This window comes from Esox lucius, chromosome 15 (assembly GCF_011004845.1).
Source record: "Esox lucius isolate fEsoLuc1 chromosome 15, fEsoLuc1.pri, whole genome shotgun sequence".
Taxonomy (NCBI): domain Eukaryota; kingdom Metazoa; phylum Chordata; class Actinopteri; order Esociformes; family Esocidae; genus Esox; species Esox lucius.
In genome coordinates, this window is record NC_047583.1 from 1,933,186 (window position 1) to 1,958,174 (window position 24,989).

The 24,989-nt window shown below is 44.7% G+C and overlaps 1 protein-coding gene across 5 annotated transcripts; it reads right to left on the reverse strand.

Moving 5' to 3' along the window:
- Window positions 1–4,750: 4,750 nt before the first annotated feature.
- LOC105016047 (sorting nexin-14) lies at window positions 4,751–24,903 on the reverse strand. 5 transcript variants are annotated; one of them, XM_029125508.2, is made up of 30 exons: window positions 24,443–24,903; window positions 24,104–24,332; window positions 23,811–23,931; window positions 23,654–23,727; window positions 22,222–22,300; window positions 22,094–22,137; window positions 21,917–22,004; window positions 21,761–21,845; window positions 21,520–21,676; window positions 21,010–21,085; window positions 20,254–20,379; window positions 20,049–20,163; window positions 19,119–19,274; window positions 18,751–18,875; window positions 18,546–18,604; window positions 18,095–18,121; window positions 17,371–17,532; window positions 16,094–16,226; window positions 13,264–13,450; window positions 12,456–12,539; window positions 11,491–11,591; window positions 11,074–11,185; window positions 10,814–10,854; window positions 10,534–10,653; window positions 10,164–10,287; window positions 7,686–7,850; window positions 7,323–7,418; window positions 7,012–7,103; window positions 6,201–6,257; window positions 4,751–5,928 (listed from the first exon to the last, which is right to left on the reverse strand). In XM_029125508.2, exons 2-30 carry the CDS (start codon window positions 24,238–24,240, stop codon window positions 5,890–5,892), a joined length of 2,982 nt encoding a protein of 993 aa, XP_028981341.2. In that variant the 5' UTR covers window positions 24,241–24,332; window positions 24,443–24,903; the 3' UTR covers window positions 4,751–5,889. The 5 variants fall into 5 exon arrangements, with proteins under 5 accessions (XP_028981341.2, XP_028981339.2, XP_028981340.2 ...); XM_029125506.2 differs by having other exon boundaries at window positions 4,751–5,931; XM_029125507.2 differs by having other exon boundaries at window positions 4,751–5,931; window positions 24,104–24,339.
- Between the last annotated feature and the right edge of the window lie 86 nt (window positions 24,904–24,989).

The window sequence follows — 24,989 nt, forward strand, 5'->3', positions numbered from 1 at the left end:
CATGCTCCAAAAATTATAAACTGACATTCCACTTTTGAATTTATAGTATTTTACTGAAAAAAATCCTATCTAGCACAGCTTTATTTTTTTGCATAAGGAATTGTCCAGGAAAGTCTCAGTGTGCTTCCAATCTAATAACACCTTGTGTTATGAAGTGTGTTCATTGTTCCTCACCCGATATAGAATATAGAATATATAGGCCTATAGTTGCGGCACACCTACAGTGGGGAGAACAAGTATTTGATACACTGCCGATTTTGCAGGTTTTCCTACTTACAAAGCATGTAGAAGTCTGTAATTTTTATCATAGGTACACTTCAACTGTGAGAGACGGAATCTAAAACAAAAATCCAGAAAATCACATTGTATGATTTTTTATAAATTAATTTTCATTTTATTGCATGACAAGTATTTGATCACCTACCAACCAGTAAGAATTCCGGCTCTCACAGACCTGTTAGTTTTTCTTTAAGAAGCCCTCCTGTTCTCCACTCATTACCTGTATTAACTGCACTCATTTGAACTCGTTGCCTGTATTAAAGACACCTGTCCACACACACAATCAAACAGACTCCAACCTCTCCACAATGGCCAAGACCAGAGAGCTGTGTAAGGACATCAGGGATAAAATTGTAGACCTGCACAAGGCTGGGATGGGCTACAGGACAATATGCAAGCAGCTTGGTGAGAAGGCAACAATAGACTCTTTGCACCAGCGTAGTGAGGAACTTCCGCTTTTGTCTAGAAGTCGGTATTGCAGTTTCCGGTTTACTTACTCATCCGCATTAGTAAACTTTACTTACTCATCCGCATTAGTAAACACCTAAACTCACAACAAGATGAGTGATGCTGTTGTACGGGGGGGGGAGAGAAATATAAAGTACGTGACTCATTTAAATTTCAAGATAGAAGTGGGGCATCATTTTAATCAAGAGAATGTCCTCTTTTTAATAAAATATGGCTTGCGCCATTCAATGACTTCAAACGCTAGACTAGAAATAGTCAGAAAAGGCTTTTTTTTAAATATATATATACTTCCACGTAATGCAGGTTTAAGCACAATTAATACCATATAGGACCAGATGTTTACTTCCTATGCCAACTGTTATTTTTCTGTTTCGTTTTGAAATGAGGTTACAGTAGTAAAATAAAAGAGGAGACCTGTTTTGGTGCTTTTTTGAGGCTATGGAATTTGAAGCTTCATTCAGGTTAGAAGAGGCTGAACGAAGGTTTGTTTCAGTTCACTTGCTATGGGGTTCACTTGCTCCTAAAAACGGAAATTTTGGGCGACGCGGGTGATCGCCTTAAGTAAACTGGAAAATGATATGCCGACATCTGGCTAAAGCGGAACTTCGTCCATACGCTTGTGCACAGAGCCTATTGTTGGCGCAATTATAAAAAAATGGAAGAAGTTCAAGATGACGGTCAATCTCCCTCGGTCTGGGGCTCCATACAAGATCTCACCTCGTGGGGCATCAATGATCATGAGGAAGGTGAGGGATCAGCCCAGAACTACACAGCAGGACCTGGTCAAAGTCCTGAAGAGAGCTGGGACCACAGTCTCAAAGAAAACCATTAGTAACACACTACGCCATCATGGATTAAAATTATGTCCAGGCCCGTCTGAAGTTTGCCAACGACCATCAGAGCTTTCACATTTTGGATGGCATTTGCCTCTTTTAGCAGGATGATGTGCATTTTCAGAAAGCAAAAATGGTTCAGGAATGGTTTGAGGAACACAATGAGTTCAAGATGTTGACTTGGCCTAAAAATTTCCCAGATCTCAACCCAATCGAGCATCTGTGGGATGTGCTGGACAAACAAGTCCGATGCATGGATGCCCCACCTCATAACAGGACTTAAAGGACCTGCTGCTAACGTCTTGGTGCCAGATACCACAGCACACCTTCAGAGGACTAGTGAAGTCCATGCCTCGACGGGTCAGGGCTGATTTGGTGCCAAAAGGGGGACCTACAAAATATTAGGCTGATCGGTGTATGTTCTTACACCAATTTTTGTAGTACAAACTGTATTTTGGTACCCTACCACTGCCAGGCAGGTTCAGAATGAAAGCTGATCCCTTCGTGGCTCCTTCACCTCTCTAGGCATCCATGTGGAATATGACGTGTCACGGCCGGTTGGGGGGCGTGTGGTGGACTCGTGCCTCCTCTGTTCTCAGTGCCGTGTGCCCAGGTATGTACCCCTGGACCCAGACAGGGTGTACAAGCTGGTCATGCCTTTTTACATCGACAATGGGGGAGACGGGTTCAGCATGATCAAGGAGAAGCTGAAACGTGACATTGGTGAGTTTATCGAGGAACGCTGGTGGAATTATATTATGTCAAGTGCTTACATTTCTCAGCTCACTGACTGAAAAAGACAGTTGTAGAAGTAATAAACCCATGTTGGTTGAGAAATGTACTAAGAGAAATGAAAACCAAACTGTGCCTCAATATGAGTGAAGAATAAGCCCTATTTTTGGAAGTCAGACATCTGACTGAAATGCCTTTGTAGTGTAGTGACCTCAGCTGCGTGAGTCAGCCTGTCCTGCTGAGCAGCTGTGATAAAGGAGAATCACGTTTGAGTGTAAAGTAAACCAGCACTGTGTTAAACAGATCAAACAACTAAATATGTTTCGTATTGTAGATTCTTTAACGTAGCCACCCTCTGCCTTGATGACAGCTGTACACCCCTTTAAGACAGCTGGTTGACAGGATGCCAACAGTGTGAAAAGGTTGGCTACCCTGAAGGATAAAAAACATTCATGTGTTTTCATTTAACACTTGTTTTGGTCACAACATGATTCCATATGGGTTATCTTGTATCTTATAGAACCAATGTCTTCACTATTATTCTATAATGTGGAAAATAGTAAAGAATAAAGAAATACCCTTGAGTGAATGGGCGTGTCCAAACTTTTGACTGGTCCTGTATATCACTCTGCCACACTGACAGAGGATTGAACTCTCTCTGTACCTTTGCCTATAAGGAGTCTGGACAGCTCGGTTTTGTCGGAGTACATAAAGGAGATGAAGACAGTATACCCTGCTGTGGAGGGCCGCGTCAGGTTCAGAAACTCTGCGGCAGCCACCGGGCCTAACTGTCTGTCCGTGGTGCTGTTGGGCTTGCTGCTGTCTCTGAGAGACTTCTCCCCACTGTGTTCTGTGACGGGGTGACACCCTGGGGTTTTCAGTCTTCATATTTGCTCTGCTATATTTGTTACTACAGCATATGCTGGGGTTCCCACGTGACAAAATGCCAGTGGTTCACCTTTTTTTTTATAAATGTGTAGTTGATTTTTGCTTGACATGTTTGTAAGATTTCATGAAATCAAAAACAAGTTGGGTTGAAATATTTTTAGACCATGATGTTAAATGAAATAACCCATGGTGTTAGTTTTTCACAATAGCGAACACGCTGATAGTGGTTCTATGAACAATATACACAATTGTTTTGCTAAATTCGACTATTTACCCCAACCAAAAAGCACTATTCACCTCTTTTCAGACTAATCTGGTTCCATTCACACTTTTTTTCCCCACTCTTGTTGTAAAACACAAATGTCTCCCAGTTGTTGTGTAGAAAACACTGCCATTCAATATCCAAACTCAAATCATCACAATTCTAACAGTCTCAACACACCGTTGTCAAGCTGTAAACACTCACAAGCAATTTTAGTCAAGAAGCAATCTGGATGTTGCATGGACAAAAAGGCCCACAGGAAAGCTCACCTGTGTTTTGGAACAGCTGAATGGCAACATCAGAGAGAGGAAGAATTATAATGAGAGTAGATGAGAGGACGATCAGGGATCTTTAATGAGATTCAAGACATTGGCCATGTTGTACATGGTCTGAACATGAATGTCAGCAGTGACTGTCCTGAAATGTTTCACTGTTATGTCAGTTGTCTGGACTTTCAGAAATGAAAATAGGTTACTTACTGTGAACGTATCTGACTACTGAGACATCAGTTGGTGTTGGTAGACCATGCAAGATTACTGAGCCCTAGTAACTAGCCATTCTGAAGATGGTTGTTAGGAAACAATGTTATACCTTTAGAGAAACCCAATCAAGATTAATTGTTCAGGAACGTGGCATTTTTCAAGGTATACAGACCATCAGGAAATATCGCTGGCCAAGGTCAGATGCAGAATATACATTTTTATTAATTTAACACTACACCAATCTATAAAACCAGCTAAATTATAAAACTAGCTTAAGTGTTGGTGAAGAAACCACATTTTTTTCTGTTTATTTTAGCATTCTCCCTAAACATAAATGTACTGTCTATGGAAAAGTGAAAACTCATAATTTATCAATACAGGTTATGGATTCATTAATACTTTTTTTTAAGTGTTTTCATTTCCTCTCAGCAGTGTGCAGTGGATGTTCAGTTTTTTTGTATATGCCAGATAATGTTTTTGATTGTGTTGCGTTACGTGGGGAAGTTTGAGGTTTCATCACAACAGTGTGAGTTTCGAAAAGTTTGTTGTTATTTGTGAAAATGTTGTAAATATTCAGGAAATGTGAGTTAGCGGTTGTGAAAAACAGTAAACATCCCAATTTCCTGGCGTTGTGTAGGCTTAAATGTTTCAAATGACAAATGCAGAATGCCTGCTCCCATGGGGAGACTAGAAGACACCCAAAGAAGGAAGTTATAATCCTGGGCCAAGTCATGTGGGCAGGTTTATGAAAGCTGTGACTAAGAGTAGGTGAATCATGTTAAAACATCAGGACGTATGACTTTCATCAATAAATATTTTATTAGCATAATCATGTGTATGTTCAATCACATCCTGTATTTCCATGGTTATTTCCTGTGAGAATCAGCATTTTTGGAAATGACCATAAAAATTAAAAAAAGACAGGTTAAGCAAGCAGAGCATTAAGTAAAAATCTAGTGCGCTGTACCCATGGAAGCCTGTCATCCACATTCTTTTTTGGTTGACACGATCTCATCATTTTGAAATAACATTTTAACATATGGAAATTGAGCAGTCATTTTAACTTGTGCCTACAGCACAGCTTTTCATTTGTAACATTGTGTGGCGATTCCAGTCTCTAAATGTTGTAAAGATAAGCAGGGCTCCAGGCAACCATGACCTTTTCATAAGATTTAATAAAAAATATTTACACGAAACCATTGAAAAGAGAGAGGCTTGTTTTTTCTGATTTCCCTTAAGCTTTGTTAACTCGTTAATCTGATCAATTGAAGCCAACTGTTTCCATTGCCGAGAAAAGCCTATATACACTCTGATCCCATACTGGTCAAAGAAAACCACGCACTGCCATATATTCATAGCTTACGCTGTGTTTCTCAAGACCGTAATAGTTGTCTCTTTGTAAAGAGGGATTTCATTTCACAGGTTTAGTTTACTGTTTTCATGCAACCCGATTTCATCCAACTTTTTTTATTGGACAGGAAAGTGCTGAATTAGTTTGTGCTGAAGGAGTAGTACGTTGGATTTTAACCCACACCGGAGCAGTGCATGAGCACTGGAGCCCGCTTGATCATCTCAGGCCACTTCAGGTTAACCTACAAGATCAGGAAAACTCACAGCTTCAAGGAATTAACTGATCCCTAAGCACTCTGGGACTTGTGGTCCTGCCTCTATAGCCCCCAATGATACTAATTAAAAAGCATCTTATTTTTTTGTCTCTCAACGTGTTTGCTTGTCTGTCCGAGAAATAAAACTTAAGACCATCATTAAAATATTTGTGGCCAACTTTCTGGACACAGATAAAGCCAAATCTAGGACTTAAAAAAAAAATCTATATTGGAGTTCTACATGTTGTTAAGTCCTACATTAGGTTGAATCTGTGTATGTGAACAACTTAAAATGGCCTTCAATCATATGCTGCCGAAACGAAAGCTTGTCCATCCTCTGGCTACATCCAGGGAGCCATGTTAGGCCCCTTCTGACCTGGCTGCTGGAAAAAAAGAAATCCATGTCATAAGAATGTATGGAACAATTATTACTGTAGGAATGACTATAGGACAACAGGACTGTTCTGGCTTGTCACACTGAATGTACTGGTCAGTAGAGCAAGTCATTTCTCTTCATTGAAGTAAGGTTAATTCCACGTACTTGGTGTAGGGAAACATGTCCAAATTTGTGTTCCAACACACCTTTCACCTGATATGCAGGTGTCTCACTTAGAAAGTTTAATCAAAACAATAACATGACTGATCCATTTACCTTGTTCAGTTCGGGAAACAGTTCAAGAAGAGCCAGGTCCAGCAAGACATATGTCAACTGGGGAAAGAAGAACAGGACAATGAATACAAACTCTGTACACTCTGTTACTGTCAAATCCAGATTACCAAGTGTCAATCAAATAATCTTACACTGCCTTTTAAAACAAGCAGTACAGCCCTTCAATTGAAATTAATGACTATTAAAAGAGTGGAAACCTTGGTAATATGAACTCTGTTTACCACAAACGGCAATCTATGACTTCTTCCAATCAAGTAATTCATGGTCTGTCCATTAAATAACAATGATGAAGAAGGGACAGAGGCCTCCACTAGAGGCTAGCCTTTCCTCATATTAACACAGAAAAACACAGGCTTTCACAAGCCTCCAAATCGACACAGGCCTTCACTGGCCTCCGAATCACACAGGCCTCCAAATTGACACAGGCCTTCACAGGCCTCCGAACCGACACAGGTCTTCACAGGCCTCCGAACCGACACAGGCCTTCACAGGCCTCCGAACCGACACAGGCCTTCACAGGCCTCCGAACCGACACAGGCCTTCACAGGTTTACGAATCGACACAGGCCTTCACAGGTTTCCGAATCGACACAGGCCTTCACAGGCCTCCAAATCGACACAGGCCTTCACAAGCCTCCGACTCACACAGGCTAGAAAGCACCCTTCAGCACCTGAAGACCAGAGCTTTCACATTTTGGACAGTTCAGAATTGGTGCAGTTTGTTTCCATTCTTCTCATCACCCTTCCATTGTCCAGCATTTCGGTATTCACTCTGCCTTGGTGTGTTGATGTACCTGTTTGTTAAGAACCGGCTGTTGTAGTCCATCAAAAAGCAGACGAACCCCCTCGTACCGAGCCTCTTCTCCGATACACTTTCCCAGGAATTCTTTGATGGGAAGACAATATAATCAATCCTCTTAGCTTGTCAAAGTGACTAATGACAAATCATGTTTTTGTTTCTTAATAGCAATGAAATAAAAAAATCCATGGCAAAAACCAGAAATGTTCAATACACTTTGCCAAGTTTTCTACTTTAACAAAACTGACAAAACCTAATTTATTTCCAATTTTGGCTAAAACATGAGATGAATGATAATATTACCACCTGGAATATATTTCATCATCTCCTCAAATGTCCTCTTGGCCCTTTTCTGCTTGTTTTCCAAAGAACGCGGCTCATTGTTTTCACAGAAGACAGCATCTGGTAGATCACAAGAACACATGCATCACAATTGGGTTCATATCAATCTTTACCTTTTAGAGACTAAAAGGTAAAAAAAAACAAAAGAAAGAAATGTTCAAGCATTTTAATGCTTTATTTGAGAGTTTTTGCTAAAAGGGCCGTGGGCTGGATTTGAACCCATGCCACAGCAGTACATATGCGCCGGAGGCATCAGCTTAGACCATTGGACCACCTGGGTCAAAAGCACAGAGGTCAATGTTAAGAGGTCAATGTTAAGCAAGCTACCTCTGAGCAGGGTGATGAGAGAGACTAGACGATGCTCCTGGAACACCTTGTCCAGTTTATGCTGCAGATAGTGGTCCGTGTAAGCCTCCAGGGTGTTCTTCAGCAGGATCCTCCCGCCCATCAGCAGGTGATGCAGCCAATCAGGGATGCGGAAGACCACTCGACCTGCCAGTGACAGCGGTGATGTTAGGTTGCCCCCAATTCCGTAACTGATTCCCTGAACACCTTTGAATGACCATATGTCATTCCGGACAAACCGATACTACATGTCCGTCTCTACCCCTGGGTGTTAATACGGTTTCAGCAGTTTATTAGCGAAACCCCATATTATTTATTCTGGTTTGTTAGTACACTTCTGGAAAATGTTAGTTGTTTTTCCTGAGATAAAATGGCGCAGAAGGACTGAAATTTGCATGGAAGTAGTACACTGTACCCACACGAGCTGAACAGTCTCATGCAAATCGGTTCACCACTGTAACAGGCCTCTAAAGTGGCCAACTTTGGTTGATCACCACGCCCACCACGCCCACCACGCCCACCACGCCCACCACGCCCACCCCACTGATATTCTTAGAGTTTGGTACATAGATCCATCCATAGAAACATTACGTTAAAACAATTCTGCCAGATTGGATATTCTGGATTTTTTGAATTTTTTTTGAAAACCCCTTCAAACGCTACTCCTCCAGAACCAAATAACCAGGCTCTCGTCGCTAACACCATTTAACCTAGAAGAAAATCTGTTATAGTTCCATTTCCTCACCAGGAACCTAGAAGTGCAAATAGAAGATTGCAGAAAATGTAGACATGAAACTATTAAGAACAAAGTACGTTATAGGTGGTTTGTATAAATGTGCAATGAAGGTAAATTGTAGGTGCAAGGTAACAAGTGCAACAAATTGCTTAGTATTGGGTACAGAGTTCAGCAGGGTTAAAGTTGCTGGAAAGAAACTGTTCCTGAGCCTGCTGGTGCGGGAATGAAGAGGCCTGTACCCTACGATGGGAGATGGGCACCAGTGACGGTTTTCACCACCCATTGCAGGGCCTTCTGCCCGGCCACGGAGCAGCCGTCAAACCACACTGTGGCACAGTTAGTCAGAATGCTCTACGGTTTCTTGACCTGTTAGAAAGTTTCGCCAGACAGACAGCTGTAGGAAGAGTCTTGGTGGTTTCAAACTCTAACATTTCACAATGATGGAGCCCACTGTGCTCCTGGGAACTTTTCAATGCTTTTTTTCAAAGCTTTCCCACAGTTTCGCTAGTAACTAGCAGGTGGCTAACTCACCATTGAGTGTCATATTGCTGCATTAGTTGGGCACTGGGTGGACAGAAGCTTTGGGTGGTGGTTGACTTAGCCACATGTAGTCATAGACTCATAATCTAACCTACATACAACATGCAGTCATAGACTCATAATCTAACCTACATACAACATGTAGTCATGGACCCCCTCCACTGTGATAATCTTACCTACATACAACATGTAGTCACAGACCCCCTCCACTGTGATAATCTTACCTACATACAACATGTAGTCATAGACCCCCTCCACAGTGATAATCTTACCTACATACAACATGTAGTCATAGACCCCCTCCACAGTGATAATCTAACCTACATACAACATGGAGTCATAGACCCCCTCCACAGTGATAATCTAACCTACATACAACATGGAGTCATAGACCCCCTCCACAGTGATAATCTAACCTACATACAACATGTAGTCACAGACCCCCTCCACGGTGATAATCTAACCTACATACAACATGTAGTCACAGACCCCCTCCACTGTGATAATCTTACCTACATACAACATGTAGTCATAGACCCCCTCCACAGTGATAATCTTACCTACATACAACATGTAGTCATAGACCCCCTCCACAGTGATAATCTAACCTACATACAACATGGAGTCATAGACCCCCTCCACAGTGATAATCTAACCTACATACAACATGTAGTCACAGACCCCCTCCACTGTGATAATCTAACCTACATACAACATGTAGTCACAGACCCCCTCCACAGTGATAATCTAACCTACATACAACATGTAGTCATAGACCCCCCCCACTGTGATAATCTAACCTACATACAACATGTAGTCATGGACCCCCTCCACTGTGATCATCTTACCTACATACAACATGTAGTCATAGACCCCCTCCACTGTGATCATCTTACCTACATACAACATGTAGTCACAGACCCCCTCCACTGTGATAATCTAACCTACATACAACATGGAGTCATAGACCCCCTCCACAGTGATAATCTAACCTACATACAACATGTAGTCATAGACCCCCTCCACAGTGATAATCTAACCTACATACAACATGTAGTCATGGACCCCCTCCACTGTGATCATCTTACCTACATACAACATGTAGTCATAGACCCCCTCCACTGTGATCATCTTACCTACATACAACATGTAGTCATAGACCCCCTCCACTGTGATCATCTTACCTACATACAACATGTAGTCATAGACCCCCTCCACTGTGATCATCTCCATGAAATAGTTCTGGTTGTGTTTCTTCTCTGTGCTCTCTGATCGGTTGGCGTTGTTTTTGAAGAGGTCATTGAAGAGCTGGTCAATATGAAGAACACACTGAGTCAATTTCAACCACACTTTAAATGAATGGGAAAACAGAATAACAATGTGAATAAACAGCGATGGTCTTCAATCACCAGGATCTGCCTCCGTTGGCTGAGCAACACAATGTTTTCAGCTCAGATTAGAGTGCGCTAGTCTAGGTTAGACAAAAAATGAAACACTCAAAATATTTAATAGGAAACTAAATCATATTTAGACCCAATTGTGTGACACACCCACCTTCTTGTCATTCTCCGATGTGGGACTCAGGATGGTCAGCTCTGGCCAGCTGGGTTTGGGTTTAGGCGATTCACAGGAGTTAAAAAAGGACTGGAGGAAAGGCTCCAAATGCTGTCCTTTCTGGGATGGCAAAAACACAGAGAACATTTGAACAGAGACAATAGACTGTAATTGCTGTAACTACAAAGCTTAAATGAGAATCTGCTCTCAGTAACCATTCCTAATGGAAAACCCTAAGAACTATTATTTTCCACACCAAAGTTCAAAATGCATGACTTACTTCTTTTATCAGTTTGCTGGGTACTGATTTGATTATTTTCCCTGTGTGATAATAAAAAATAAAAAACATTTTTTAACAGACAACCAGCATAAGACTTTATAGAAGAGACCAAACAGCTTAGAGATTTTCAAGTGTCTCCGAGGCTTTATGAGTTGTGACAGCTAATGATCCAGGTCTCTGTGTTTACAATCCATTTACAGATGTGGCTTGATTGAACGATGCATGACATGACAGTTGGCTATTTGGCGAGTGTTTCATACCCAGATTTACATCCGGCAGCATCTTGTCCACAAACTGAGAGTCCCGGCTGTGAGGAGAGAGGAAGTCCGCCAGGAGCTGACTGTTGCTCAGCTCAGGGTGCTGGAGAAGTTTCTGGAAGATGGACAGACAGACGACAACAGTCTTCGTTTTGTTCACTGCCTCCTCCAGGGCCGACAGGGTAACACTGGCATATGTAACAACGGAAATGTGTCCTTGACGCTCAACACCCTGAGGCAGAACAAACCCCATTGAGAGGCTGAAGGCAGTATTACATTCCTAGATTAGCAGGCCTGGGATTTAAACCTTGAGGCTTTTTCTTCCTGCTAGTTACAGTAATTGCAATCATCTGGTGTTCCAGACCTGATTTAGAAGGGAAATGCCACCCAAAGCTTATTTACACCAAAACGACTACCCACTTGGAGGTACGCCTGGAAATCCTCCCGCTTGGAGGTCAGGTACTCGTAATTCTTGGGGCCGATGATTCGTTTAGAGGGGAGCTGGGCATCGGGGAATGAGCCTGTTTGGACAAAAGAGAGAATCACCAGCATTTCCTCCATGAGGACACAGTGTCCACCAGCATTTTCCTCAGTGAGGGGATACAGTGTCCACCAGTCTGTCCTCAATGACGGGATACAGTGTCCACCAGTCTGTCCTCAATGATGGGATACAGTGTCCACCAGTCTGTCCTCAATGACGGGACACAGTGTCCACCAGTCTGTCCTCAATGACAGGACACAGTGTCCACCAGTCTTTCCTCAGTGAGGGGACACAGTGTCCACCAGTCTTTCCTCAGTGAGGGGACACAATGTCCACCAGTCTTTCCTCAGTGAGGGGACACAATGTCCACCAGTCTTTCCTCAGTGAGGGGACACAATGTCCACCAGTCTTTCCTCAGTGAGGGGACACAGTGTCCACCAGTCTTTCCTCAGTGAGGGGACACAGTACTGATTGTAAATGCAAGTGGGCTGACTGTTGTTAATGACCCCTCCCATCCACTATTCACAGAGCCGGGCTGTTTCAGAATGCCCAGGGCTTCCCAGGATATCTGTGGGAAGTATGTAGTCCCAAGTGCCATCAGAACTGACTTTTGTTCCTTTAATTTTGATGGTGGAAATGTACTGTGAAGACAAGGTGCTCATGTTGATAATGGTCTTGAAGTACAGTTGTTGTGAGGTTTATATGTTTTGTTTATGCTCGGAGGATATGAATATAAAATGAATAGCTACAACATCTGAAAGATGAGGAAGGGAACTAGAGCAGTGTTTCTCTTCACTGCGAACCACCATATTCAATGAAACCAACATTTCATTGAATATATATCCACTAAAGGGAGTACCACGTACCATAGTTTGAGAACCACTGACCCAGAGCATACACTTACCATGAAACTCTGTTAGTTTTGATTCAAGGACATAAAATTCCATATATCTTCTGTACACAGACCAGTGCTCAGTTTCATGACCAACTGTGAAATACAAAGAGTTACATAAATATTACATTAAACAGAGGCTATACAACATAGTCTAATCCTCTCTGTCAAATGTGTCTGGTAATATTATTGGTCTAATATTGGAGGACACATAAATAGTTAAACAATTGGACGGAAATAAAAAAAATCTACATTTGACAATGACCACAGGAACACAGAAAAAGCTCTTCGACAAGAGAAGCAAAGAGTGGTCAGTAACCACGGGCACTGTAACAGACCGGGAAGCGGAATAACATCCAGCACTACTGGAGAGGAAAACCGCCATGTTTAGCTACTGTAGAACGTGTTCCAGAAAGGCCTAATGACACCTGTGGCGCCCAGGACCTGTGGTTTTACAGCCGGTGACACCTGTGGCGCCCAGGACCGCTGGTTTTATAGCCGGTGACACCTGTGGCGCCCAGGACCGCTGGTTTTACAGCCGGTGACACCTGTGGCGCCCAGGACCGCTGGTTTTACAGCCGGTGACACCTGTGGCGCCCAGGACCGCTGGTTTTACAGCCGGTGACACCTGTGGCGCCCAGGACCGCTGGTTTTATAGCCGGTGACACCTGTGGCGCCCAGGACCGCTGGTTTTACAGCCGGTGACACCTGTGGCGCCCAGGACCGCTGGTTTCACAGCGGGTGACACCTGTGGCGCCCAGGACCGCTGGTTTCACAGCGGGTGACACCTGTGGCGCCCAGAGCAGCCGGCGTGTCGCACCTGCCTTCCTGTCGTTGCGTTCCACGTCGATGCAGAACACAGGAATCCTCTCCCTCTTGACGTCATCGTCGTAGAAGTCGATGTAGGGGATGGTGATGGTCCAGGCGGAAAGGTTCCGGGGGGTGGTGGGGGTTGTGATGGCCTCCATGGGCGAGTCATCCTCCAGGACCATTATCGCCTCCTCCACCTGACAGAACCCAGGCACGGGGGTGGGGGGGTTAGAGGTCAGGGAGGTTAAAGTCAGGTCAAGGCAAGACCACCACAAATATTTAGAAATCTAAGCCTCTGTATTCACAAAGGTCTGTAGAGTAGGAGGGCTTATCTAGCATCAGGTTCCCATCCTCCATATGGTCATTACAATCTAAAAAGCAAACTGATTATAACCATCAAAGAAAATGCTAAAAACTTAAATAATATTTCAACCTGAAAATATTTCCACACAAGCCTTACATATGGGAAAGATTGTGTGGAACACGTCAAGGGAACAAAGAGGTAACCCACGGCAACAGTCCATTTACAATGACTGAGTCCTACAGTTAACAACAGGAAACCTCTTAATTGGTACAGAATGTGAAATGCTAGATGAGTCAACTGATAACAGCTAGCGGGAGAAACACACAGCTAGAACGTGTAGTTAGCTGGAGAAACACACAGCTAGAACATTTAGCTAGCTGGAGAAACACACAGCTAGAACGTGTAGCTAGCTGGAGAAACACACAGCTAGAACGTGTAGCTAGCGGGAGAAACACACAGCTAGAACGTGTAGCTAGCGGGAGAAACACACAGCTAGAACGTGTAGCTAGCGGGAGAAACACACAGCTAGAACGTGTAGCTAGCGGGAGAAACACACAGCTAGAACGTGTAGCTAGCGGGAGAAACACACAGCTAGAACGTGTAGCTAGCGGGAGAAACACACAGCTAGAACGTGTAGCTAGCGGGAGAAACACACAGCTAGAACGTGTAGCTAGCGGGAGAAACACACAGCTAGAACGTGTAGCTAGCGGGAGAAACACACAGCTAGAACGTGTAGCTAGCGGGAGAAACACACAGCTAGAACGTGTAGCTAGCGGGAGAAACACACAGCTAGAACGTGTAGCTAGCGGGAGAAACACACAGCTAGAACGTGTAGCTAGCGGGTCGGCTCAGAAGGTCTCTAGGATGAATAATCAACACCAGAAACCTACTGAGGTTCAAGTCAGCTGTGCAATGCTGAGGGAATGATGAGGAATCTCTGTCAAAGACGACAGGGCACAGAATCAGACATTTAAATAAATACTTTGATACGGCAGGACATTAACACATTATCAGTGAAGTTCAACATTACACTTAATGTCTTTCCCCAGCAGTAAGCTTAGTAGCAACGTCCACAAATAATTTTTATTATTTCCAGGGCTCCTCATATTGATACTTATTCCTACTCATCTCAGTAGAAAGACAACACACCTACAATACATACACCTATCAGCCATAACATTATGACCACCTGCCTATTACATACACCAATCAGTCATAACATTATCACCACCTGCCTATTATATACACCAATCAGCCATAACATTATCAACACCTGCCTATTATATACACCTATCAGCCATAACATTATCACCACCTGCCTATTATATACACCAATCAGCCATAACATTATGACCAGTTCTGATGCTCACGTGTCCATTGTCGGCTCTTTCAGCAGTGGACAGGGGTCAGCATGGGCACCCTGACTGGTCTGAGGCTATGCAGCCCTTTACACAACAAACTGGGATGCACTGTGTGTTCTGACACCTTTCTATCAGTACCAGCATTCACTTTTTCAGCAATTTCAGCTACAGTATCTCGTCTGTTGGATCGGACCACACGGGCCAGCCTTCGCTCCCCACGTGTCTTGGCCGCCCATGACCCTGTCGCCAGTTCACCGCTTTTCCTTCCTTGGACCATTTTTGATAGGTACTGACCACTGCAGACCAGGAACACCCCACAAGGGCTGCAGTTTTGAAAATGATCTCACCCAATTGTCTAGCCATCACAATTTGGCCTCTGTCAGAGTCGCTTGCCCATTTTTCCTGATTCTAACACATCGACATTGAGGACAGAATGTTCACTTGCTGCCTAATATATCCCACCCACTGACAGGTGCCATGATAACGAGATTATCAGTGTTATTCACTTCACCTGTCAGTGGTCATAATGTTATGGCTGATGGGTGTATCAGTGTTATTCACTTCACCTGTCAGTGGTCATAATGTTATGGCTGATGGGTGTATCAGTGTTATTCACTTCACCTGTCAGTGGTCATAATGTTATGGCTGATGGGTGTATCAGTGTTATTCACTTCACCTGTCAGTGGTCATAATGTTATGGCTGATGGGTGTATCAGTGTTATTCACTTCACCTGTCAGTGGTCATAATGTTATGGCTGATGGGTGTATCAGTGTTATTCACTTCACCTGTCAGTGGTCATAATGTTATGGCTGATGGGTGTATCAGTGTTATTCACTTCACCTGTCAGTGGTCATAATGTTATGGCAGATCGGTGTATACTAAACATGTTTACTCAACAACATTTTGATTAATTGATGGAAATATCCATTAAGGCAAACCTTCAGGCAGCCTGTTCCGGCCCAAGGACTTCACTTCGAGGCTGAAGGGCCTCATACTGACCAAAAACAAACAATAGTAGCTTGGCCACTGCAATCCCCCATACATCAGGTCACCTGGCCCCCCACCTACACATAAAATACTGAACAGCATGGCGGTACCCTTGTAAACACAGTGAGCTCTTCCCTAACGGATCCAGGCTCCACACTGCCACCCGGTGGCCACTCGCGGTACTGACCATGTCATCCTCCCCCTCCGCCAGGCCGTGTGGGGGCAGCATCGCTCCCTCCATGGTGGTGCTCTTGAACACACCCTTGATCTTGTTGCCAATGCGGCTGATACCGAACGACTCGCCCCGCCTCGAGGTGTTCCTGCAGGTCAAAGAAGCAAGAGTGTCTGTTATTTTTTTTGGACGATGCATGCAGGGCGCAAGGCTCCAGAAATGCGCATGCACGGCTGGTGCAGGACCGGAAGATGGAAGGCATACTGCGTCTTTTAGGGCTGAGGTGGTTGAGGTAGAAGCCAGGGCAGCCACACTTCGTAGACGTCTCACAGAGGAAAGCCGACTCACAGAGATCTCACACAAAGAAATGAGCATCACAGATAACAGTGAAATGAATGGATGAAATAAATGAATGGATGAATGATCACTGATGAGATTACAGGTGGAGAATCGCTGGAAAACAAACGAGGAAACAGGAAATACCTCATCCCACAGAAATGATGCAGGTCTCTTCTCTGGCCAATTTTTTTTATTAATTCACAATTTTCAGATTTTTTTTCTTCAGTTGATTACAATAACGCTCCCTTCCACACGGTCAATCGGTGAAATGTGGTAAATGATTGATAAACGACCCACTTTTTGAAAGATCTGATCAGTAGTCTGAGATGTTGTGTGGTTTTATACAACAGGTCCAATAGTCTCTGAGATGTTGTGTCATTATATAAAACAGCTCCAGTAGTGTCTGAGATGATGTGTGGTTTAATAAAACAGCTCCAGTAGGGTCTGTGATGTTGTGTCATTTAAGAAAATCAGTCCAATAGTGTCTGAGATGGCGTGTCATTTAGGTGATCATTAGGGATCTTACAAAGTTAGGGTTTTTATTTGCTGGCACCATGCAAGTGTCATTTTATAAAAGGTGGGTCTCTATGGCTAAAGGTGTCATTCACCCACTTTTCCTCCGGCCAGCTGTGTAAGAGATGAAGCGTAACAGCGATTTCACCAAGGGGGACAACCACAGGTTAAAGGAGTTGAAAAACTCAAAGAAATAAAAACACTAATGAAATAACAACTACTAACATAACAGAGACTTTGTGAATGACAGATGAAATCACACACGCTTGTTAAACACAAGCCACGTCGGGGACGGACATCCGTCCAGAGTGCACGGAGGACTAGACCAGGAAGCACGAGCACCCCGGGACAAGGCAACACATAGGAGGTGGGAGGAGCCTGGGGGCGGTGATGGGGGAGGGTGAAGGACACACACAGGATTGCAATGGAGGCCCACTTACTTCAGCGAGCCAGGGCGCGAGGTTAGACAGCCATAAGAGCCGGATGGAAGGGCGACAATGGACGGCACATGGAGGTGGTGGTTGACAGACGCGGTTGAGGCGGTGAACCCAGGGGTGCCGGGCAGGGACTCGGGGTTCAGGGCGCAGTCCCACTCGCAGGAGCTTTAGAGGCAGCGCGCACGGCATTCGCCCAGAGTGCACGTCCAGACGGGGTGGATGGACACAGAAACGTGCACAGTCCAAGATGGCGGACGGGCGAGTGGGTGACGAGAGAAACAGACAGACAAGGTGGGGTTGGGGGGGGGTGGGTGGGGTTAGGGTCGGAGTTCACGCACGGGGTGGGCGCCATTCTCTTATTTCAATCTGCTCCTCAACCTCCACCTCCTCCGCCCTGACAGCCTCAGTCCATGCTGCCTCGGCCGCTGCCTCTATAACAAAGATGCTTCCGACCGGACAAGCTCCCTTTTCTTTGCGTGGTGATCTTTACATTTCCACGGTGCAGAAAAGGACACATCTGAGCCAAACAACTTGTGTGTTGCGCGGACGCGAACGCTGACACCCATTCTCAGTTACATTCTACGTGGGGTTTGTTGAAATTGTTACAAAGGCAGCATTGTTTTCCCTGGACTGCATTCAGGCAAGTACAGTTGCATATCTTGCATGCAGTGTAAACGGGGCAATCGATAACCTTGGTCCAAACGCCGTGCTAAAGGGGTACACTCACCTGATGTCATCCAAGCTCAGGCTATTTCTGGAATAACAGCAGGCACAAGGAGTTAAGGATGACAGATCACACAAACACAACACACTCCATTAAATCACCACCAAACAACACTGACTGCACTTGGCTGGCCGTGATACAGGCATGTACCGATGAAGCGAAAAAACAGAAAGACATCCTGGTGAATGAGTTAACACGGCACAGGGGAGCTGCCAGATTTCCCTTGTTCGGTGTTCAAAAACCAAACGAAACAGAACTACCTGACTGGAGAATTTGTCAACTGGTGAACAGTCGGGGGGGAAAAGTGTCCAAAAAGCTGCACTGTGCCTCCTGTCAAGGCGAACTAGTCTACCACAACGCCACGGATACACAGTAACAACAAGCCTACAGAAAAACACAGAACAAAGACACACTCGGGTCACGCGGACCGGGTCTCCAGAGAAACAGCACCCACCTGCTCAGTTTAGAGTTCCTGGCGGGGGATTCGGCACCCCGTAACAGTTGCCGGAAATACTGGGAAAAAGGGATAGGGACGGAACCAGTCACTTTAGGACCTCGTCCAGACCCTGTCCATCTACTGGACGAATAACAGTTGACCTGCTGCAGGAGGTGAGTCAGTCATCCCACAGGTACTGATAACAAGAGGAGAATGTCCTGACCTCGTCGCTGTGGCAGAACATGGGTGTGAAGACATTCTCCAGCAGGGACAGGACGTGCTCGTAGGCCTCGAACAAGCAGCGCATGGTCTGCAGCTTCACCACGCCGATGTAGGGGCCCTCAGCAACTAGGGAGGGAAACAAATCGCACAATGTGACCGAGTGAAGCGGCCATCTGCAATAATTACCAGACAGCTCAACAGTTCATCAGCATTTCTTAAGAGACAGACGTTCTGCTGTATATCCGAAGGTTATGCCATTATAAGTTCTCAAAGATAACATAATTAAAAGCAATGACTGAGTTTTGACAAAAGCTACTTAACAAGGATGTGCCTTGAACGGAATTGACAAACTGGATCTCAGTGACTCACTATTCCGGATCTCCTCTACAATGAAAGGGTCAAAGCGGATCTTGTCGATGCTCTCTTCCAGGCAGTAAGTCTTGTAGATCTTTTTCACCTCATCGTGGAGCATCAGCTTCTCAGAATCAGACAGCTCTGGACACAGAATCTTATCGTTGAATTCCTCTGTTGGGGACAAAAAAAGGCTAAACTTGAAATGACTAAGGATGTGTGTGTTCATTGAATTACAAATGGACTGAAACACGATTTCCTGGACTTTAAAGACCTGTATGTTTGGTTTGTCGTTGTGTAACATTTAAATCGATGTCAGGCCACTGACAAAGGACAAAGACAAAGTCTTCTGACAGCCCACTACTGCAAGTTGCTCAGGATCAGAGCGTCTGTTTAAAGCAAAATGACCGATTCTGACATATAATTCCTATTTAAGAATTTCCAGCCACCAGACGGGGTGACAGGGCGGGTGACCGGGCGGGTGACGGGGCGGGTGACCGGGCGGGTGACGGGGAGGGTGACGGGGAGGGTGACGGGGAGGGTGACGGGGGAGGGTGACGGGGGAGGGTGACGGGGGGGGTGACGGGGGGGGTGACGGGGGGGTGACGGGGAGGGTGACGGGGCGGATGACAGGGCGGATGACAGGGCGGGTGACAGGGCGGGTGACAGGGCGGGTGACAGGGCGGGTGACCGGGCGGGTGACGGGGAGGGTGACGGGGAGGGTGACGGGGAGGGTGACGGGGGAGGGTGACGGGGGGGGTGACGGGGGGGTGACGGGGGGGTGACGGGGAGGGTGACGGGGAGGGTGACGGGGAGGGTGACGGGGAGGGTGACGGGGAGGATGACAGGGCGGATGACAGGGCGGATGACAGGGCGGGTGACAGGGCGGGTGACAGGGCGGGTGACAGGGCCGTTGCCTAGTTACTCTGAGGCCCAAAGCCTTCTTACCCACAGTGAGGCAGAACTGGAGCACATGCACAGCACCCTCCTGCTTCAGGAAGTTCATGAAGCGGAAGAGCAGATCCTGGTGCTCCCGGACCTCCTTCAGCTCCAGCTTCAGAACCTGAGAAAGGGGGAGGTCGTCAGACTCAAGGGGAGATGGGTGGAAGGGAAGGACAGTATGCGGGCAGAATGGGTTTGCTCTGTTACTTACAGAGGGCTTCTTGTTGCGGATTTCTGAGTACTTTTGCAAGAAGGGAACCAATGTTGAGCTGGGCTCCATGGCGGCCTCCGGAGGAGAGTTGTCGATGAAAATGAGAAGCAAATGATTGACGGTGTCCTAAATGGGAAAGAACTGATTTACAACTGAAAATCCATTTTGACTTGTCTTGGTCCCAGGAGAGAAAAACCCAAAAACAATCATACTACATGAATCAGGATAGAAATAAGCTTGGACACACCGAATGAAACGCGTTACATGGCATTTCAATGAAACGCGTTACATGGCATTTCAATGAAACGCGTTACATGGCATTTCAATGAAACGCGTTACATGGCATTTCAATGAAACGCGTTACATGGCATTTCAATGAAACGCGTTACATGGCATTTCAATGAAACGCGTTACATGGCATTTCAATGAAAGACGTTGCAGGGCATTTAAATGAAAGACGTTGCAGGGCATTTAAATGAAAAGTGTTACATGGCATTTAAATGAAACGCGTTACATGGCATTTAAATGAAACGCGTTACATGGCATTTAAATGAAACGCGTTACATGGCATTTAAATGAAAAGCGTTACATGGCATTTAAATGAAAAGCGTTACATGGCATTTAAATGAAAAGCGTTACATGGCATTTAAATGAAAAGTGTTACATGGCATTTAAATGAAAGACGTTGCAGGGCATTTAAATGAAACACGTTGCAGGGCATTTAAATGAAATGGTACTCCCCTACAAAGCACTCACAGGATCGGCCAGATAGTCCAAGGCGGGGAGGAAAACAGAGCCGGCCAACACCTCTCTAATCAGAAGAGTCAGAGATCTAAGGATATTGGAGATCAAGGCATTAATAAAAGAAATAGGACAACGCAAAGCATTATTGTACAGTAAAATTATCTGAATATCTGTAAACGTCCAGTAAGAAATGTTCAAAACATTTTTCGTGGGTCTCCCGGGCGGTGCAGCAGTCAGACCCTGTGAAGTGCTCTATCGTAGCTCCAAACTGACCACTACAATCTAGGTTCAAGCCTTGACTGTGGAAGTTATTAGGATATCTTGCTTCAATCTTCAACTGTCCCGTATCTGTTAGAAGTTGTTAGCTAGTTGTGCTGCTTTTCATTCCAGCCCCATAACAGGTAACAGCTTAACATCTGGGATATCAAGTGAACCCAGTTAACTACCAGGTACAACCAACTAGCTGTACACAGGCATCACCACAAAGTAACACAACCCCAGGAGGAATGCCCAACATGTTACCGGCAGTCAGAGGCTTTGGGAGGCAGAATATAGGGGAAGAGCATCTCGGTCAGCTTCCTGAGGTAGAGGAGCTCATCTCTGCGACTGCGTAGGGCCACATGGAGGTCTGGGCCGTACTCCTCCAGGGCGGCTTGCTGCAGATACTCAGCGTTCTTCACTAGGGGGTTAGAAACAGAGCCGGATCGTTCAGCTCCACCCTTCACAAAAAACACTTCCTCTACAATGTGTTCATGGGACTGACCTTTTTGCCGGGCTTTGGTGATTATTTCAATGTGCTTCATGGACACTTTAAGCAGTTTGGCTGTGATAAGACCTGGAATATCAACCTGGGGGGGGGGGGGACATCACAGAGAATAAAATGTACATCTAGAATAGGGTCAAAACTGACTTGCTTTACCTTTTGTGCTCGGCGAACGAGAACAGCGGCAAAGAAACGTAAAGTCACTCTCAGCTCATCTACAAACGCCTCGTCATCTGTGATGTCCCTTAACCAGAGAAAACAACCAGGTCATATGCCTGCAGAAAATTTATTTCATGTAACATGGTCACTTGTAATGATTATGCAGTAACACACCTGTACCAGGGATACACAAAGTTCTCCAGAACCAGTTCCAAAACCTGGAAATAAAACATGTAACATCCTTCAATGAAAAGCACTTTTCAGAATGCAGAGTACAAATTAGATGTTTCAATGTCCCCTACCTCTGAAAGAGAGGCATCCACTTTGGAGGGAACTTTTAAGTTCAACCATGGTTGATAGTTCTCCAGTAGTAAAGTTGGTCTGTGAACAGATAATTATGAAGACAAATCTTGCCAATTAACTCCAATCTTTCCATTATGCTATTTGGCCACTGCGAAGGTAGCAAAAGACACTTGCGATTTATTATGGATGAATGAAGTAACCTGAACAAAAATCTAAATTCAACATGTAAAATTACTTGAAATAAATGATCCCAGAAAAATTTAATTGACAAATAAAATATCTATTAAATGGTTTTTTAGCATTTCTCCGTTGCCAAACTAACCCATCTACATAACTTGTTTGACAGCGCTCTAGTGATTCTTTGCGGTGAAAAACGCGGGAGTGTTCTTTATGGTCTATTTTTCCAGGGTGTAAGGTTGCTGGAGCACTTCCTGGTTGAACAGAAAGTGTGAATAAAAACAGAACGGGATAGGATATGATTTGGAAGACACACATCTTGACTGTCGCGAGTCCGCTTGGAGTTGATGTGATGAAACGGTCCCACAAATTGGACATCACAAATTCTGGAAAAGTTCGTGATCATTACCCAGGTGTATGTTGCGGGGGCCAATAAAAGACCACGGAATGGGCATGCTGATTGTAAAACCGCCCACAAGAGATGTTGCCTAGTAAATTGATCAGACGTCCCGGTTTCCCCCCCGAATTATAGTCTGACTGTCCCGTATTTCATCCTATTGAATCTTGTCATTCTACTGCTTAGTGAATTTAAGAATAATTTACCAAAGACACCGACAACATTAATTTCGAGAATTTGGCAGAACTTCAACGGGCTGTACAAATATTCAGCTGCAGACAGCGTGTAATCATAGCTACCAGCCCAGGACCTACACTTCAGACTGCCGGATCGTCTTTGAATAGCCACCCACACAGCTGATAAAGCTATCTCAGGGAAGCTCCTGTGCATGCCCGTCGGCCTCGCCGATATCTTAACGTGAATGCAGGCGCGCAGCTAGCTAAAGTTAACGTTGTGAACAGAGTAGCAAATCCCGGTGGAGGGGTTATGATAAAACATACGTCATGCTGCATGAAGCAAACGGAGGCAACACCGCTGCTTTCTTTAAGGCATCTGTGATCAACAGACGCTTATCTTTATTCACAGTCGTGAATACATTTCCACTAACGGATTTTCTTATATGAACTGCTATTTAAATCGTTTATATTTTTGTTCAGTCATTTTGTAGAATTCCTTAACTATTTTGTAAAATGAAATGTAATTTAGTGGTTTATTGTGAAAATAGATTCAAATTAACCTTAAACACAGAGACACATTACTGCAGTAACCTACCATCTTCACTGTCAATCTCACAAATTTACAATAACACCAACATTCAGATAAACATTCACATAGTATTTTTCCAGCAGTGGTCTCACCTATGCCTTTTACACTTTATCTTCCCGCAGACTGCACAGCTGTGACCTAAGGGGAACAACTCTTGCTGGTCTTCCTGAAGATACAAAACCACACTCAATTAACGTAACCTAAGCAAAAATATATAGTCGCAGGTATATATTTTCTCTGCATGCCTACCTTGCTCTTTGGCGTAATAGACAGCCAGATATTGGGCAAAAGAGTCTCCGGGCCTAAAGAGCAATAGAAAGTGACAACTCCTGCCAGGAACGACCAGAAAACCATAATAATGTGTAGATATCTGTGAATTATAAAAATGAGATAAGTCAGTGTAAGAAGTGACTCAGTAGTAGCTGTTAATCTAGCCTAAATCAACTGCCAAACAATGTACGCAAAGAGCATCATGGTGTAATGAGTCAGTTTTACTCTTGTCAGGACACATTATTTTGAGAACGTAAACATCCAGTGCCTACCTGTTCAACAAAACAGTTGACAAGAGCAAGACGAGAAGGAGGAAGCAGAAGACTGGATACTGGCGGCCCAATTCTCTGACCAATTCCAGTTTTATCCTGTGCCTCATCTTCTGGAGGAAGAGCCTGATGCATCCCATTGTCAGGGTTGGACAAGGCGCATCAATATTTATAATCCCGTGGATTATGCTGCACTTTCACTGGAGTGCAGTGGAGGGCGTTCCATGGTAGGCTAAACACTTCGCCAAATAACGGCGACATGTCAGAAACGTGATATGGCAAATTCCGGGACTAAGCACTTGACTGCAGTTAAAAGTGTACATTTTCGTCTATAATACTCACCACCATCAACGCTGCAGGGTTATCCAAATTGGCCGATGATAGAATGGCATCAAACGTCAATCCCGTTTATTGACCGTCTACTCTGCAAGACGCACCCTCGTACTTTAGGCTATGCGCAATATTTGACGTTCGCGCGACAGTCTGATAAATATTAACAGCAGCAATAAAAGATTTCGTGATTTCAACCTTTGCTTCCCCTGTCTGTGTATTTATAAACATAATTAACAAGTCCGCCCAGGCCAGCTAGCGTGTTTTCGTCACCAAAATCCGCAGCACCGTCGCTAGTCATCAGGCTGATGTCATCTCCGGTTCTTTACGGGATGCATTTATTTTAAAGACTCCGTATAAATAACCGATAACCCGCCATACTCTCTGCGATCATTACTGTAAAAACCAAACAGTTTTCCGGAGACAAATGCGTGTCCACATGATTCATTTCGAGGCAGGCTGGAAGCAAGCGACCAGCGACTTTTCACGCTGATAATGACTTAAGACGAAATGTGGTGATTCAATTGAAATCACAAGACAGTGCAGGCGCCACTCGACA

What these genes read in the sequence shown, in the direction of transcription:
- LOC105016047 (XM_029125506.2), bottom strand. Translation starts at nt 24,240, where the DNA reads ATGGGATGCATCAGGCTCTTCCTCCAGAAGATGAGGCACAGGATAAAA. An exon ending in TCCGCAACAAGAAGCCCTCT is followed by an intron (nt 20,164 to 20,253) that starts GTAAGTAACAGA and finishes CCCCTTTCTCAG; the next exon opens with GTTCTGAAGCTGGAGCTGAA. An exon ending in TGTTTCCCGAACTGAACAAG is followed by an intron (nt 5,932 to 6,200) that starts GTAAATGGATCA and finishes CTTTTTTTCCAG; the next exon opens with CAGCCAGGTCAGAAGGGGCC.